Below are 16,847 nucleotides of genomic sequence, written 5' to 3'. Positions count from 1 at the left end.
CAGTTGCAGAAGTCCTGAAGTGTATATCAATGGGGCAACTGTAACGGAATGTACCTTTTACAAGTACCTAGGTGTGTTAATTGATCGTAATCTTAACTGCAAGTGTCAAATAAATGCCGTCTTGGGCAAACTCAGGCGATCACTCAGCATTTTAAAGCACGTCCGCACATTCCTTCCAACATCTACTCTGTTAACTTTGTACAAAACTATATTTTTGCCACATATTATGTACGCCTGCATTGTCTGGGACACTGCGCCCGAACGTGAGTTGGGGAAATTGCAAAGGATGCAGAACCGAGCTGGCAAGCTGATTCTACGAGCCCCGTATCTAACTCCATCAGCCGAAGTCCACCGACGTCTGGGCTGGAGGGACGTAAAGTCAACCCACAAACATCACAAAGCCCTCCTAATACATAAGGCCCTGAACAACCAACTACCGCCGTACATGCGCCGGATTTTCACGTACTGTAGGGATAGAGCGACCAGAAGCACCAGACAAAGCGCGACTGATCTCCTTGCGGTAGCGATGCCATTAAGAGAAACATACCGGAGATCCCTAGCCTACTCCGGCTCGCTGGTATGGAACACTCTTCCTCAGCATGTTAGAGCAGCACCTACTCTTAGAACCTTTAAAAGACTGCTAGTATCGTAACTGACTTTGAACGACTTTGGACACAACGACTTATGATTTATTTATTAGTTATTGCCATTTTGTTTATTTATTTACTTTGTATGATTATTATTTTGTATTCATTTGTGAGCAAGTAGTATTTATGTTATAACCCCCTGATACCCCTCCACGCTCGACCTCTATGAAAAGCGGCCGAAATAGCGGCCGATTAGAGCATGTAACACAGTTACATATCGAGTTGAAATAAAGGCTCAAACAAACTATGCATATATTATGTTAATGTAAAGATCATCTGCATAAATATTGTCGAAATGAATTATTATCAAAGAAGAGGAATTTTACACGCAAAATATGGTAATTTGAAGTTAGAATACTATGAATTTAACTAGATCATGGTAAATACTACCCTTTTCCATAATCAATGACACAAAAAAAAAACATTACAAAAACTCATATATTTCATGGAGATATGAGGTCTCCGAGTTCGAAGTTGAATCCGAACTGTGTTTCACACGTTTAAAATGTAAATCACTATTTGCAAGCAACTGATGATAACGTTAGATTTTCTAAAGCATATACGAAACAATTCCTATCAGTTAAGTTATTGGACTGAACATGGGAATTGTTACTGAATAAACTGGATACATTCAAAATCCATCAAATTACTTGAGTATCACTTGTATATATCATATCATGGATGTATAATCTTCATCGACGTATATTGGGTTGCATTCAAGACAAATCAATTGTATATTAAAGCTTCTACATGACTTACATGTAGTGCCCATGTGATACAGGTCCTCCTCCGATGCATCTGCAGGTAAAACTGTGCCGTTGAAGAACTCATAATCGTCAGTTGTGTCATCGTCCCACCTTCCCATCAACCCACGCGTTTTGTTCTTGAGCTCTGGCGGTGCTGAGACCTCAATCAACAACATTGCCTGAAGCCAACAAGACAAGATAGAACGAGAGTTCGAAGATCTCAAAACTGCCAGGTTTAGAGTATTAATATGTGCTGTTTTAACCGGACTTCTTATTTAGTATTCAAGTTAATATTGCAAATTCAATATACATTTACATGTAATACATAGAATTAAATGGTGCCTTGTGCTTTAGGTAATATCTGTTTTCATTTTAAAGCAAAATCAATGCATTTTCCTCACCTTCTGTGCCACCACTTTAACCGTGATACCACTGTAGAAAGCCATTAGCATCGAGTTTTCCTCCTTCCGCACAACAATAGCGCTGTTGTCGACAACAATTTCACTCAAAACTGGTAGGTCTACTTCTGAGTTGTTGACAAACAGTTTTAAACCACTTTCTCCTATGAGGTTGACTTGTATTGCCGAATGGTTGGTTTGCCTGGTAGCAATGGCGCTAAACACTGTTGCCCGACTGCTACCTGTAAAGAAATAATTAGCCATATTGGAACATTATCATTTCCGGTTTGTCAATGACAATTTTCCCCCGCTGCTCCTCGCAAACACAACCAAATACTTTTAACTATGCATGCATTATGTCATATTCCACAATAGCGCGATATGACATAGTTTTAAAAAGATACGGATGCAAAAGATAAACTTTTAAACTTATGGCACGATTGCCTTTTAAACCATCCATCATAGGGGCATTATGTGATTTATGTGTTTAAATGATTAAGTAGTGATGGGTTAATCATCCTACTGAGCTCGAGGTCACTGCAGCTTTAATACAAATCTGCCGGGAAACATTAATTATCATAACAAGCAATACTAAATTCTCTACTTGCAAAATCATGCCTTGAAGCTAATCGCATGTACACAGTAAAAAGGCAGTAAAACAAAGAAATAGAGAATATATACTGCCTACTACTACTACTTCTACTACTGCAGTAACTACTACTACTACTTCTACTACTACTACTACTACTACTACTACTACTACTACTACTAAAAAAACTAATGACTTAAAACTGATGACTAAAAACAACAACATCTATATTCAGCGGTTAATTCTTTATTACCTTTTGCTAAGGCAGTCCTCCCTTGAATCATGTATACCCCGTCTACATCCAAGACAACGTATTCCCCCAGTCCGTTAAAGGCGTAGCGGACTCCATCTAACGTAGTTATGTGTGGATCTCCCCAGGCTCCAATAACCCAAACTAAAGAAAAATAATAATTGTACATGACAAAAAAATTCAGGATGATGACAAAAACTGAACAAAAATAGAATTAGAATCAGATTTTTATTACAGATTTAGCATTAGAGATTTATTGAAAATTTCTTGCATTTTTCTTAAATAGTACACTAGGTGGTGATCTAAAATAATTAAAACAGTGTTTTACATTTTGTAGCTTGAATTTCAGTTTCAAATTTTGATAAGTTAGTGCGAGGGTGCGTGTCTATGTCTATTAAATTGCTGTTTCATTTCATTCAAAAATCACTTTGAATGCGTTATGTTAGCATTACTTTTACTGCAAAATAGATAAATAGGTGAGTAGATTAAAAAAATCAAAGAAAAAGTATCTAAAAACTTACAACATTATTAGAAATCTTTTTCATTAATTTAACACGATGTTAGGACTATATATGATACTCTGGGACTATAATATGATACATTAACAAGCGGTCAAATGCCAAGATAACTCTTAGTACCTAGCTGACTTGGGTAGTTTCTGCAAGGATTTCCTCCAATACTCGGTAGAGACAGTGGCCTCTGTTCGGTAAACTTCCTGCAGTAGTAATCATCCCGAACTCCTGACAATTCAACACAGCACCTAGAGTGGGCCTCCTCATCATCACTACGGTCATTCTGGAGAAAAAAAAATTGAATGAAAGACAACCTTTATTGCATGCACATTTTAGCCACACTGGGCTAAGTACAGGGCAAAACAAGACATGGTGAAGATATATACAAAATAAAACTAGCTATCATTACATAAATTCAACTTCTCGCTTTTCAGTTATAGTGGAGATAAAGGAACAGATATGTTTTCTATGAAAGGTTTGTCAAGTCGCATTAGGCTATAGGAATATGAATTTTTTTACAGTGCTCAAGTGTATGAAGTAGGGAAATAGGTTTTGTACAAGCCTATACAGATCATTACCCCCATGAAAAATGGAGGTATTGTTTTGTTGTGTCTGTATGTCTGTGTGTGTGTCTGTCTGTCTGTGTGTGTGTGTGTTTCCGCAACTTTGTGGTCAGCATAACTTCAGAACGCCTTTATGGATTGTGATGATATTTGATATGTTGGTAAGTCTTGTAATGACAAAGGTCAAGGTCAAATATGGGCCTCCTGGTGGAGGAATTCACAAAGGAACAATGTATTTTCTTGATTTTTGGTATGTGGGTAGCTTAGGCAGAGATCTACATTATTGGATGCAAATTAAGTAAATCATGACTTCATTTGCATAATTAATAAAGAAATTGTGTAATTCCAGTGTTTTACATCATGGGTCTTTGATACATGTAATGTTTATAATCTATGGCAGGAGGAATATCACCAGATACAATTATGCAAATACGGAACTGATTTGCATATTTATATCAAAATTCTATGACTCCTTAGTGGTAAATGATGGGAATTTCATACTTGGAACATGTGTAAGTTAATAAAAAGTTAACATCACGATGCATTTATTATGTTTATGTAGAGGTCATTTGCATAATTAAAGAATGAATTTACATGTCAAACCCATATTTCATGGAGGTATGAGATCTCGGAACTTTTTTTTTATTGATTAGGATCCCTATTGGTGTAAATGTCACCTTCTCTTCAGAAGTTTCACCTTAGTACTTTAACCATCGCACACCGGGGCATTCCCCTACTCATTTTCGAAACGTGTGGTGTGCACTTAATCATGTGCGGATTTTCATTCAACGTCCTATTCGAGGGAAGTCCCCAACCGAAGCTAGGTACTTGAAAAAGAAAATAGAAAATCAGGGTAAAGTGCCTTTTTCAGGGGCATAACGTCGGGATGTATCAGGGGTTTGAATCCCTTTGGGTTCTGGGGCAAACACCTAATCATGAGACCACTGACACTGTATGGGATGAATATGAATTATTCTTTGCAAGACTGTCATGATGTAGGAATGGCCATATATAAATGTGCAATGTTAAAAATGATTTTATCCTTATACTCGACAATTTTAAAGCAAATGAACCACCATGATACATCTTTTTCAAGTATTGTGCTTGTTTTATGACCGGAATCTTTTAGCCATAATCGTGTTTTTAAACGTTGAAATGCATAAAACGTTAAAAAAACGTTTTATGCATTGAATAAGAAAATAACCCACCACTATAATGTGACCACCCTGTTGTCCTGTCAGTAATCGTCCTCCTCCAACCTTTGTCTGCCCAAATGATCCAAAAACCTATAAGGCATTCGTGCAAATTATTAGTACGTGATATCATAATCATCAAAAGTAAGAATTTTATATGAACATCTATGTTTGAAACAGTTAACCATATGGCAGTTTTAATGTGGATATTCATTAAAACAAATCAGGAAGCGAATTCTGCCTAGCTTTTTAGCTATAAAAATGTATCGAATCATAGAAGGGATTGACTCTATTCCATATTAATAGAATAGATTGATGGCAAGACGCAAAGAGCCCAATGATATAAGACTGTTACTAACACGATTAAGGCATGGTCTGCACTTTATCCTATGATTACGTATATACAAAGTACACATCCCTGGTGACCACTACATACCACCCAGGGCATACCAGGTAACAGGAGTGTCAATCAACTAAAACTCAAACTCAGCCCTTCCAGTTCCGTATAAGACACCATCTTTCTATATCTGGAACTCAAACATGCAAACCATCTTAATCATGCGCATCCCAAAACAATACTTCCGTTCCTAAAGTAATAAAGTGTACCTGTCGTGCTAACCATCTTATAATATGTACCAGATGACTATAGACTATCTCTAATACATGTAGCCCATAAACACAATCTATGTGTACTCACTCGCCAGTAAAAGTGGGACGGAGTGTAGCAGCATGTCCGCCGGATAGCGTACTCGGTTGACAGATGGACAAAACTGTAAAATGGTAAGCTCTGAGCGCATTCCTCATCGCTGTTCACTTGATAGGAGTACCTAGGAAATCCATATGAGTTATGATCATAATCAGTGTGTATTTTGAATTTCAAATAAACTTGTGCCGTCCCTATTATGACACGTTGTAATTTAACCGCTAAATAAACTGATGTTTAGCCATTCTATTATTACCTTCACCAAGAAGGTTGTGTTTTTAGTACCGCTTGTCTGTTTCTTTGTCTGTCTGTTTATGAACAGCATAACTCAAGAAGCTTTATATGCATTGTAATGCAACTTGGTAGGTGGGTAGGTCTTTATAAGAACTGGAAATGATTAGATTTTGGGCCCCATACCTTTATTTGGGGAAGGTATGAGGTCATGGAACTCTTGTTCATTTATTCATCAAAACATGTAATGGTTGGCACTAGATCTTAATTGAACTATATGGAAAGGATATAGACGTACGCGTATAATGTAAGCAGTAGATATATTCGTACGGATAGTTTTAAATCTTACCCTATGTCTTGCCCTATGTGTGCCTTATGTGTATTTTTTTTTCATTTCCCATTACCCTGTTTGTCCCTCTTGGACTCTTTTCCTGCATAAAGGTTGTGACTAGTACCGATAAAGGCGACACGTGGCCATACTCCATCAGTTTCCCTTTCTTTACCGCGTTTGGAAGATATTTGTATAAAATATGTTTTGCTTAACTCTTTCATTATAATAAATCGGATAGACCCCTCTCTACTAACATCCTTCTCATCGGTTATCCAGGTCACGACCCTCTTACAGATCAAAACCTTTCGGCCGCTCTTCATACTTACATTTCATCAACGAACCGATTCTAATTTCTAGTCCTTCCATCTATTCTTACAACACTGTAAATATAGAAATATTATATATCTGAATGACATCTGTCCTCCAAACATACTAAGTTATATTGTTATTTGTTTAATTTCTTATTTGCCTAGGTTATGGATTGTGAGTATAAGAGATTTCTGTGATTTGTGACTTTATTGTGCTATGATGTGTGTATGTTTATGTATGTATGTGGGGCCCGACATCAGCTGCAGCTGCCAGGGCCTTGCACAGTATTGCAATGTTCGTAATTTAAATAAATAAAAAATAGATAAATAAAATAATAAATCTTACGTTTCGTCATAAAATGCTTGCTCGGCTGTGCAGGGACAGGCACTGTAGCCTTTCACCCGGTCGTATGTCCCCTGCAACACGCCGTAGGCCTTGTCTTCCCCTTGTGCCCGGATCCACATAGAGCATTGTAAGACGGCTGGTTGCGGAATATCAGTGCTTACTTGTTCCTGAAGAGCAAAGCCCCAGCGTCCTGTTGATACATGTACATAATAAATAACAGGATTAAATTTTCGACAAAACGCTGTGTTGACACTATTTATCATCATCATCAGGTCGGGCGAATTGCCCGGACCAAGTCCACTCTTTCTCTCCATGCCGCTCTGTCCACTCTGTTGACACTATTAAAAAGTCCTTTAGTGCCTTTTCAAACTGAAAAAAAGTATGTTTGTCATATTCATTCAAATAATTCTGATCATGACGCCGTTTACGTTTTAAAAACAAAAATACAATCAAATTGAGTACATATTAAATAGTTTCGATCGAGTTACTGAAACCACAAAGGTAGCAACCATACCCTTAAAATCAGCCGTATTTGTACGTTTATCATATAAACGTAATATTTATGTAATCTTGATATAGATTTGTTTATAATTAATATCTATTTAAAAACTCTATTTCTACCTGAGTTTTGTAGCCAAACCCGTCTCATCATTGTAGTTCCCGATCCGTCCATGTCCAGTGAATGATCAGGTACACCATCTCCGTCCCCGGCATTGTATCCTGCCACAGCTATAAGGCTGAGGGGGGCGGATGTCCCTAAAAGCTCATCTGCAGTACGATATTACCCAGTCACAAAAAAATCTTACTTCTGTGTACGGAAGTACTGTTTTGGGTGGGTTGATGTGTGTGTGTGTGTGTGTGCGTGCGTGTGTGTGTGTGTGTGTGTGTCTGTGTGTGTATGTGTGTGTGTGTGTGTGTGTGTGTTTGTGTGTGTGTGTGCGTGCTTCTTCGATAGTTTAGGTTGGCAGCGTGTGGATGGGGGCATCAATAAGGACGGAATTCGTCATGCAATCTCATCTGTTGCCCTTATAATTTTTAGTAATTATTAAACCCAAAATATAGAAGTTTGAAAATTTAAAATCTATTGGTGCCAATCTTCATCAGACATTTTTTTTTCTAATCAGTGCAGAGTGAACCTGATCTTAACATCGTATAGCGAGGCCGGTAAGGCGTTCCACAGCCTTCTAGTCCTTGGTACCTATGAAGACATGTGAAACTATTAAATCATTAAAAAGATCTGTTCTAAAAAACCTGAAATTATATACCTCTTATGTCACTATGATGTCTCTAAGTTATTATTAGACCACGAAGTAAAATCAGTACCAGGGCTTATCCACTCGATCTTCCGTGCAGGGTAGATGAACAAAGCAAACGAATACGTTCCATCCGAGGTCAGCATCAGCTGGAAGCTGTTTACCTAACAGGTGGATACACAGAACTTGGCTTAAAAAAAGAATTCGGAATAACTCTAACTATATGAAATAGTACTCAGGTAAAGACAAAACAGACTATATACACAGATATGACAATAGAAACATATCTCCCTTTGTACTTTGTACTTTATGCATGGTAGAGATTACGAACGTTGAGGGTAAGATTAAAAATTGTATGCAACATTTTAATAACGCAATTAAGTACGTTTAAGTCATTTTAGTAGTGCAGAACATTGGTCATTGTCAACTTTATTATTGCGTCGTTGTTTAAAAAATGCTGAATGTTTTTTAATGTTTTAAATTGTTCTTACCGGCAGGTTAGCGAGTGGTACAGGGCACACTCCATGAGAGTACAGGCTACAGGAAGGCGCAATGTTAACCCATGTTATAACAGTTACCCATGCTGGTTCGTAGTCTGGGGATTACAAAAATTATCAAAATTAGCATGTCAAAAAGTCATTCAAATCATAAAAAGCGACGTACTTGTGAGGCCACCAAGTGAGCCTAAATTATCATTTTTCGATCGATCAGACACCTCCCCCTATATAGAGTCGAGGATGGTAAAATATCTAATATAATGATATGAATATTTATTGCATGTTCTTGCCCAGATGGGCTAAATGCATAAGAGGACAGGGAGTATGCAAAACATGAGTATGCATACTGGAACGCTATATTCTAATGCTAACTAGAAAGGCCAACATTTGCTTCGGAGCAAATGTAATATTTCACTCCATCTCCCTCCCCATACAAAAATAGAAGATTCTGAATAAATCATACTGCAATTATACAAGGACAAGCTTTTTGAATCTCGACAGATATTTACAAAAATGGCACTTGGCCATTATCTCCCTTATTTTTTACAAAGATACAACGACAAGCACGTTAAATCTCGACAGCTTTACTTTACACTTATCTCAATCTCAAAGTTATATATTGCAGGTATCTAAATACTACTAATGACGAAATTGCAACTACTAATAACGGTAGCAAAATTTTCACGGTCTGAGAAACATGGACATGTTCACGGAACTATATATTCACGGTGGTGACAGTTGCAGGAAAAAGAAAGTCCAGGAATTATTTCCTAACTGTAATGATAAGTTCACGGTACAGAGGTGACAGTGAAACCGTGAACATAGACCTCCCGCTTGCGTTACGTTGCGGTTTGGTGAAAAAAATGGGGAATTACAGTAATCAATTTACAGAGTATGTTTGCTTAGTTTCCAGATGTTTTGTATCATTGTCGTAAACTTAGCTTTAAATTAACGAAAACCGATGCGCGCACAGATGCCATCCATACAATCAAATCAACATGGCCTTATTAACAATCACATAAACTATGAAGCCATATATTGAATTAGCTATACATATAATATGATTATCATAACCTTTATTTTTCAAATCATGCCAGTGAGCTAATTGCATGTACAGAGTGAAAGAAAGTAAAGTAAAGCAGTAGAATTTCTGTACTAGCTATAATAGTACTTCATATGATTCGTCCTCATCGTCATCATTCAATGTGATCTATCTCTTGCTACTAGTGACTGGTAATACCTCTGTAGATTCTTCACACTGGCAGAGTACCGTACTCCTTCTCTCTTGTCAGCTCAATACTTTTGTGACAACATCAAAGTGATTTTAGTTTGTATGTTGGAAAAATACAAAAGACTAACATTCTAAGTTATTGACATTCTTGAGTAAGAACAATCAGTTTTTGAATGTTAAAAGCAAAACAACGAAAATAAAAAAAATGTTGAAATTGTTAAAATGCAGAATTGTTAAAATTGTTTAAACTGATAAAATTGTTAAAAATGATAAAATTGTTAAAAATGTTAAATTGTTAAAAATATTAATGTCCGATGCACTGGGGTTCGAACTTGCAATGCCTGGGATTGCCGCCTTGCGCGTTTCCAACCGAGCTAACTCGGTGCGATACACATCACTCACTGCATTGTATGTCATAAAAAGTAAACAGCATGGCGGTATCGATCGCTTCAAGGCACCAAGACTTTCAACTATTAACTACGGGGTTTCCTTCTTTATCAGGTTTGCTTTTGAACCACCTTGATGTTACTTAACTATCAACCCGGCTAGCAGAAGCCGCCCGGGCTCCCTTTTAATATTACAGCCGCTCCCCTGTCCCAATCTTCGAAAACTGTCGGGCATGCAAGCCCTCGACGCTCGCCAGGAAGCCGTCTCGCGATGTTCTCAGCAACAACAAACGAACGCCTGTACACTCTACAATTTTGGTGATTCTTCGGAGATCGATAACAGAACCTAGATAATACTAGTTGGTAAAGATTGCGGAAAATTGTTGATACCGTGGCGTGCGCGCCGACGATACACATTACGTACCGCGTAACTTTTTTGTTTACACGCCGGGCGCAGGTCATTGACCTCCAACTTGCGTTGTTCCAACAGAGAAGAGCAAAATGTCTGGCTCCCGCAGAACGTACCGCACTCTCCCGCTGGACGTACCGCACTCTCCCGCAGAACGTATCGCACTCTCCCGGAGGACGTCCCGCACTCTCCCGAGGGAAGTCCCGCACAGCGTCCTGCACTCTCCCGCAGAACGTCCCTCGAAAATCGATGCGTATTTCGTGGCCTGTGCTGTACCTACCAAAACACTTGAGTTCATACTGTCAAAATGGAACGGCTTTGAACAGGTGTTAATTGAGTTAATCCAATCAAATCCAACAGCCAATCAGCAAGAAGATTAGATTGGTCTGCGTCAGGTTCATGCTTGCATGCCCATATATGGGCATACCGCCGAATTCCTTTCTTATTACGTCACGCGCGTACGCCCCCACAGTACTTTCCTATGGGGACCGCTAAAAAGCAAATAAAACGATTGTAAAAGCTTGTATCAAAAAAATTTAAAAAACACCTAGGGGTATTTACCCACTCTACCTCTATACGAAATTCCAGGTAATTTCGCCCAAAAATGAAGGAGTTGAATCAATTTAAAGATGTGGCAGGAGGAGAAGGAGAAGAAGAAGAATCATCAGTAAAAACAGTATTTCACTATCACTGAAATAATTACTAGGAATCTATACATTATAACAATACTATATACTACCTATCATCTACTATTAGTTGCCATTTCTTCTCTAATGGTAAAATGTGCTTACAAGGAAGGTAGAAGTCTTTAATGGACCTTCCGTCGTCCCTTGCACGACGAAGAACCTCGGGTGAATGTACATTATCGTCGCCCTTCTCGTACATCTCGATGTAGATCTTGGTACGTTTGTGCTCTGGGACGCCTGTGACGTAGGACTGAGACTGAGCCTGGAACGGTGCGATGACAGCCTTCCCTCCCCACACACTGTTGGTCAGAAGGTGTGGTCGCGTGGGACGCGGGATGGGGTCAAATGACACGATGCCGTTATCACACACCTGTACAAATATCGTGTGAATTTTTGTTATTATATAGATGCTTTTTGCAAAATAAGCACTTAGCTATGCAATTTTTCACCTAAAATAACTACATACCAAAAATCATCATGATAATCCATTAACCCCTACTAGAGGAATTTTTAATATTCGAAACCTATGTCTTTTATTATCTGGTCCAAGGGGTATTTACCAGCTCACTACATATCAAAAAAGGAAGTTCTGCTGAAGTACCATGGAAAGACGCTAGGAGGCCCAAAACATAATCTTGCCTTCCCCTTACCAAACCATACTCACGCTTTTAATAGGATTATGATTCATTATTATCTTCTTGTTTCTTCACACAAACACACGCGGCCACTAAAATTTAATTTTTATAATAAAAAATACATTGGCTACACGCCATACAAATTTGGAGGTACGTGTTTTTTACCTTTAAATACAGTCACTGATTGAAGAATTTCTACTAACTGCCATACACATGGATTTAGATATGACCTGGACCCAGCATTAGCTTTAGATTACTGAGAGTCAACTGACAGAAAAGCCAATGGAAAACTGGCGTAAGAAGAAAACAGAAACAGAGAAATCAACAACTCAACTTTATGGTTGCAACAAGCTTAGAGATACACATTTATTTTACAGATCTAGATTGTATAAAGCTCTGGCAAAATAAGTATCTAATTCTTTCTTTGATTCTGTGAAAATCAGTTAAGCAGATAACAACAAGTTTTGCCAACTTACGTAAACACGGTAACATCTTCTGTCAAAGAATCGCAATCCCTCTAGCGGTAGTTCTTCCTTCTTACAGTAAGTAAAGTCCCACTGCTGGCTTTCCTTGCCCACTGCCGCTCCATAAGGGTACAGGTCACTGTCTGTTGATGATTCATTGAAAGTCATAAGCACGCATCTGGCATATATGAATAGCAAAGTTAGAAAAGCCCATCACATGATGACGATTACGCAGATGAGCACTTAAACAAATAACAGCTTTAGTGGGTGTGCTGCGACACCTCACTTTAGCATGAAAGTTCATCTAAGTTGGTAAATTACATTATGAAACATTTAAGCTGTTCTCCCACTCAAACTGAGGGAAAACTAAGCGCTCACTGAAAACCAGGTTTCTAGAACATAGACGACCCAGTTCTGTTGCATCTGAGGTGTCGCAGCACATCCACATAGAATCAACGGGACACACAGTGGATCTGGAGGGGGTCAGAATCTAGGGTACCGAACAGGATTACTTTAAGAGAGGTATAAAAGAGGCCATAGATCAAGATACATCAAGATAAATCAGGGCATTTCAACCTTCGCTCAACCGGGACGGGGGGCGATATTGACTTAAGACAACCTTCGACCCTTTACTGACGTCACACATGGGGAAAATTACGTGTCTACAGCATTTTGGTCAGATAGCTGAAGAAGACTGAGTGACTCAGTCGAAAATTCCGGTGAGTGAAATTTATGAGTTAGAGAACAGTTTGAATTTTTCATAAATAACAGCTTTCATGCGAAAATGTACAATAAAGGAATGTTTAGGAACCAATCTATGCACATATCTGTAAGTGTGTTACGTCGTTTTTATATTCATTTGACCTTCTCGCTGTAGATAAATCATTTAGTCTCATTTTCAGTATGCCAAGTTCAATACCATTTTCAGTATAAATTGGTCTCTTGGAATGCCAAATATGCATATATGACACACGACAATGTTACTTTGTACAATAGCGTTAAATGTGCATATTTTTGTAGGAATTCAAAATTTTCGATGTGGATTTTCTACAATTAGATTCAGCTTTATTCACATTGGCATGACATATTAAAAATTAAATTGATGAATTGAGCCAATATTTGACGTTTAAAATATTCAGAGCAGATCGATATAAACTATATTTTCAAATGCGATTGAAAACACTGACAATATATTGAGTATTGCCAGCAATAAATGAACAAAACATAAACAGCACGACCAAAACTGCACCAACCTCTACATTCTCCATTAACGAGGGTGTACCCAGACCGGCATGTGCAGGAGTAGGACCCGATGTTGTTGGTACAGAAGTGGCACTCCTTTAGAAAGCTACACTCGTCAATATCTAATGCAAAATATATTCACAGGATATTCAAACATTCACCACTTAGTGCTTTTTGATTGATGGGTTTGATTTGATTTATTGAAATTGCAACAGTGCAATACACGCGGCACAGAGGCAGCTGTTGCTGGTGTTGTGACCTGCACATAGAAACAAAACATGGACAGTCGACAATACTCATTTTCACTTGAGTCTAGTGAGGAAAGTCGTGTAAAGTGCCTTTCCCAAGGGTACAAGATCGGTGGCATGTCCGGCCTCAAACCCGGGACCTCTTGATTCCAAGTCGCGCACGCTGCCGTTGCGCCACCGACCCCACAAAAGTGCTTTTTGTTTTTTTACCAACTTTTCCGTAGCTTTGCAAATGCTTGCCTATTATTAATTTCCTTTATTGACATTTCTGAGCAGCAAAACTGGATTTTTATTATCAATTTTCTGGTCATTGTTTTGATACAGTAAGTTGAATCAGTCTTTTCACATAGCATACTTATCTTTGTTTCAAAAATGCGATGTCGCTGTACAAAGGTATTGTACAAAGACATTCTACAAAAAATTAAGGTTGTTTTGTATCGTAGGCTGGTATTGGCTTTTTGACAGAAGGTAAAAAATATGAGACGTCTCACGCGCTGTTGAGACGTATTTAAAGTATGTAAACGTTTAAAGTATGAATTGATGGCAAAAAAAGGGCTAAAATGGCAGTAAATATCAGAATCAAATAAACTTTTGCTACAGTTTTTATAATTATATACTGTAATATATTTTTCCGCCCTAAAATTCCATCGGGTGCCTTTAAAGGCACAGTACACGCCTAGAATGTTATCAAATTTATCTATAGTATGTATAGTATGTATGTCTAAAAGCGGACAGGTTTTGAACTTATCAACATATTTTGACTAATATATGATAAAGCGACGTTACCTGAACAGTTGTGAGTTCCCACGGACTGGAACCCTTCCCTACAGGTGCAGTAGTAGCTCCCCGGGGTCTTCACACAGTCCTGCTGACAGCCGCCGTTGTTTATCAGGCACTCGTTAGTATCTGAAAGGGTAAAAGGCGGAGGAAACATAGAATATATGTATGTGTGACAAAATTGCGTGTGCGATTTTTTTCTGTCCAGTGATTGGTTACAATTTGACTTTGACTGTATGTCTTTCAATACAAGAATCCAATAATCTTATCACATATCAGATAAAAGCCCTGGATTAGATATTTTAGGCTTTCACAAAAAAATCAATTAAAGTGATTATATTGCGCTATCGAACATACAGCACATGGCGTTTGTAAACTTTTTCATCGCATATGTTTTTTTTTTATTTGCCAACGTTTTAGTAGTCTATCTGTCACCGTCTCCAAATATAAGGCAACGTTTGAGACAGCAGCGACGCCTACCGGATAGATGTTTTTGCAGTTACCAGCTGTTGACTTGAGCAGCGTAGCGTGCACTGTTAAAACGTTTAGTGCAGCGTCCGATAGTTACGGCATTTTGTAACACTGTTTATGGATAACATATAGGGATGGCATGGAAGTTCATCTGTGTTGGTATAAGTCATTATGAAATAAAGACTAAGCTTTAACTTCCAACTCTTAGGTTACAAGGTCAAACCAGGAAGGTTCCGTGTAAGGATACATACATAGGTGAGACAGAACGTGCATTAAAAACGAGATTCCTGGAACATCAACGTCTCAGTTCTGTAAACTCAGAAGTCTCATAACATATTCACATTGAGTCCCCGGGACATTCAGTATCTCTTGAAGGGGTAAAAATCCTTGATTCTGAATCGGACTTCCTTGCAAGAGGAGTTAAGGAGGCGGTCTAAATAAGAGCTCACAGACCTACCCTGAACAGAGACGGGGGGCGACACAAGTTATCTGGCACGTATGACCCGCTACTACGGTCACGTGTCTCTGACGTCACGTTCCAAGAATAGACGGGTCCATTCCGTGAACAAGGTTGATGGAGTCAACCAAAAATTTGGGGTAAGTCCCAATTCTATATCTAGTTATGGAAGTCTTTATTTCATAACATTTAGGGATTTTGACTTTGTACATTGGTTCGAGAAAGAATTTGTCTACAAGTCAGTAGATGTTAATTTCTAGCCCAAACAACAGATATCCCTAAATGTGTTATTCTTTATCATTAGTATGTGCGTTGTATATGTTAGACACAGTTCAATGGCGGGGAGTGAGTAAACTATTCAATGGCGGGCTCAAAAAAACTATGTGTACAGTATCAAGATATTGGTTTTGTTTTACCAATACAGTGCGTAACGTCAAAGACTTCCCAGCCGGCCAGGCACGAGCAGTTGTAGCTCCCTTCAGTGTTCACACAGATCTGCTGACAGCCGCCATTGCTCACCGAACACTCGTCAATATCTAAATGAATAAAAGACAAGAAAACTTTGTGTCGTCAATATTTGCTGCTTTCCTTTCCTTTTTGTGGCTACGATATAGTAAGCCATACTTCACTATTCAGAGAATATCGTTCGATACGATGCCTCCGCTAGTAAACATTAGACAGGCGGGATTACGAAATTCAATATAACATTGCTGTAGGCAAAACGTATTTGCTGTCTAAACTAACCCCATATAGAAATAAATGTAAAAGTAGTAGTAGTAGTAGCAGCAGCAGTGGTAGTAGTAGTTGTAGTGGTATCCATTTTTTTTTACTTACTATACATATTATTTATTTAAAAACGTATCCTATTCCCCGACTTAAGTACTCCTTTAGCCCATGCCTAATACATGGGTACCTGTGCAAGTGGTGTTCCCGCTTAGCTGATATCCCTCCCTACATGAACAGTGGTACGATCCAACTGTGTTGTGGCAAATCTGGTCACAGTCACCATTGGCACTCCGGCACTCGTCGATATCAGGTTCTGAAAAATTGGATTGATTAAATTAGGTTGGATTAAATGTAATCAGACGTACAGATATTTTCAAACACACGCAGACACACAGGCCCACACAGACCCCCCCCCCCACCACACACACACACATACTCTCTCACACACACACACACACACACACACACACACACACACACACACACAGTTACACACAAATACACACAAACGCGCGCGCTCACACACACACACATCCTACACGTACGCG

At 38.6% G+C, this 16,847-nt stretch overlaps 1 protein-coding gene across 1 annotated transcript in view; it reads right to left on the bottom strand.

Moving 5' to 3' along the window:
* Window positions 1–337: 337 nt before the first annotated feature.
* LOC109466323 (mucin-like protein) overlaps window positions 338–16,847 on the bottom strand; it is a 17,485-nt gene continuing 975 nt past the window's right edge. Inside the window, exons 3-19 of the mRNA XM_019764040.1 lie at window positions 16,487–16,612; window positions 15,990–16,109; window positions 14,655–14,774; window positions 13,632–13,742; window positions 12,391–12,521; window positions 11,385–11,649; window positions 8,562–8,665; window positions 8,141–8,234; window positions 7,439–7,585; window positions 6,818–7,007; window positions 5,596–5,725; window positions 4,914–4,991; window positions 3,269–3,425; window positions 2,634–2,774; window positions 1,795–2,033; window positions 1,407–1,572; window positions 338–363 (exon numbers count right to left, since the gene is read on the bottom strand). Coding sequence (XP_019619599.1) covers window positions 338–363; window positions 1,407–1,572; window positions 1,795–2,033; window positions 2,634–2,774; window positions 3,269–3,425; window positions 4,914–4,991; window positions 5,596–5,725; window positions 6,818–7,007; window positions 7,439–7,585; window positions 8,141–8,234; window positions 8,562–8,665; window positions 11,385–11,649; window positions 12,391–12,521; window positions 13,632–13,742; window positions 14,655–14,774; window positions 15,990–16,109; window positions 16,487–16,612 — 2,345 coding nt within the window. The remainder of the gene's footprint in view (window positions 364–1,406; window positions 1,573–1,794; window positions 2,034–2,633; window positions 2,775–3,268; window positions 3,426–4,913; window positions 4,992–5,595; window positions 5,726–6,817; window positions 7,008–7,438; window positions 7,586–8,140; window positions 8,235–8,561; window positions 8,666–11,384; window positions 11,650–12,390; window positions 12,522–13,631; window positions 13,743–14,654; window positions 14,775–15,989; window positions 16,110–16,486; window positions 16,613–16,847) is intronic.

The sequence above is a fragment of the Branchiostoma belcheri genome, unplaced genomic scaffold (genome assembly GCF_001625305.1).
Source record: "Branchiostoma belcheri isolate BF01 breed outbred unplaced genomic scaffold, Haploidv18h27 scaffold163, whole genome shotgun sequence".
Lineage (NCBI taxonomy): Eukaryota > Metazoa > Chordata > Leptocardii > Amphioxiformes > Branchiostomatidae > Branchiostoma > Branchiostoma belcheri.
The sequence above is the reverse complement of the archived record's forward strand: the minus strand, read 5'-3'. Positions and strand labels throughout refer to the sequence as shown.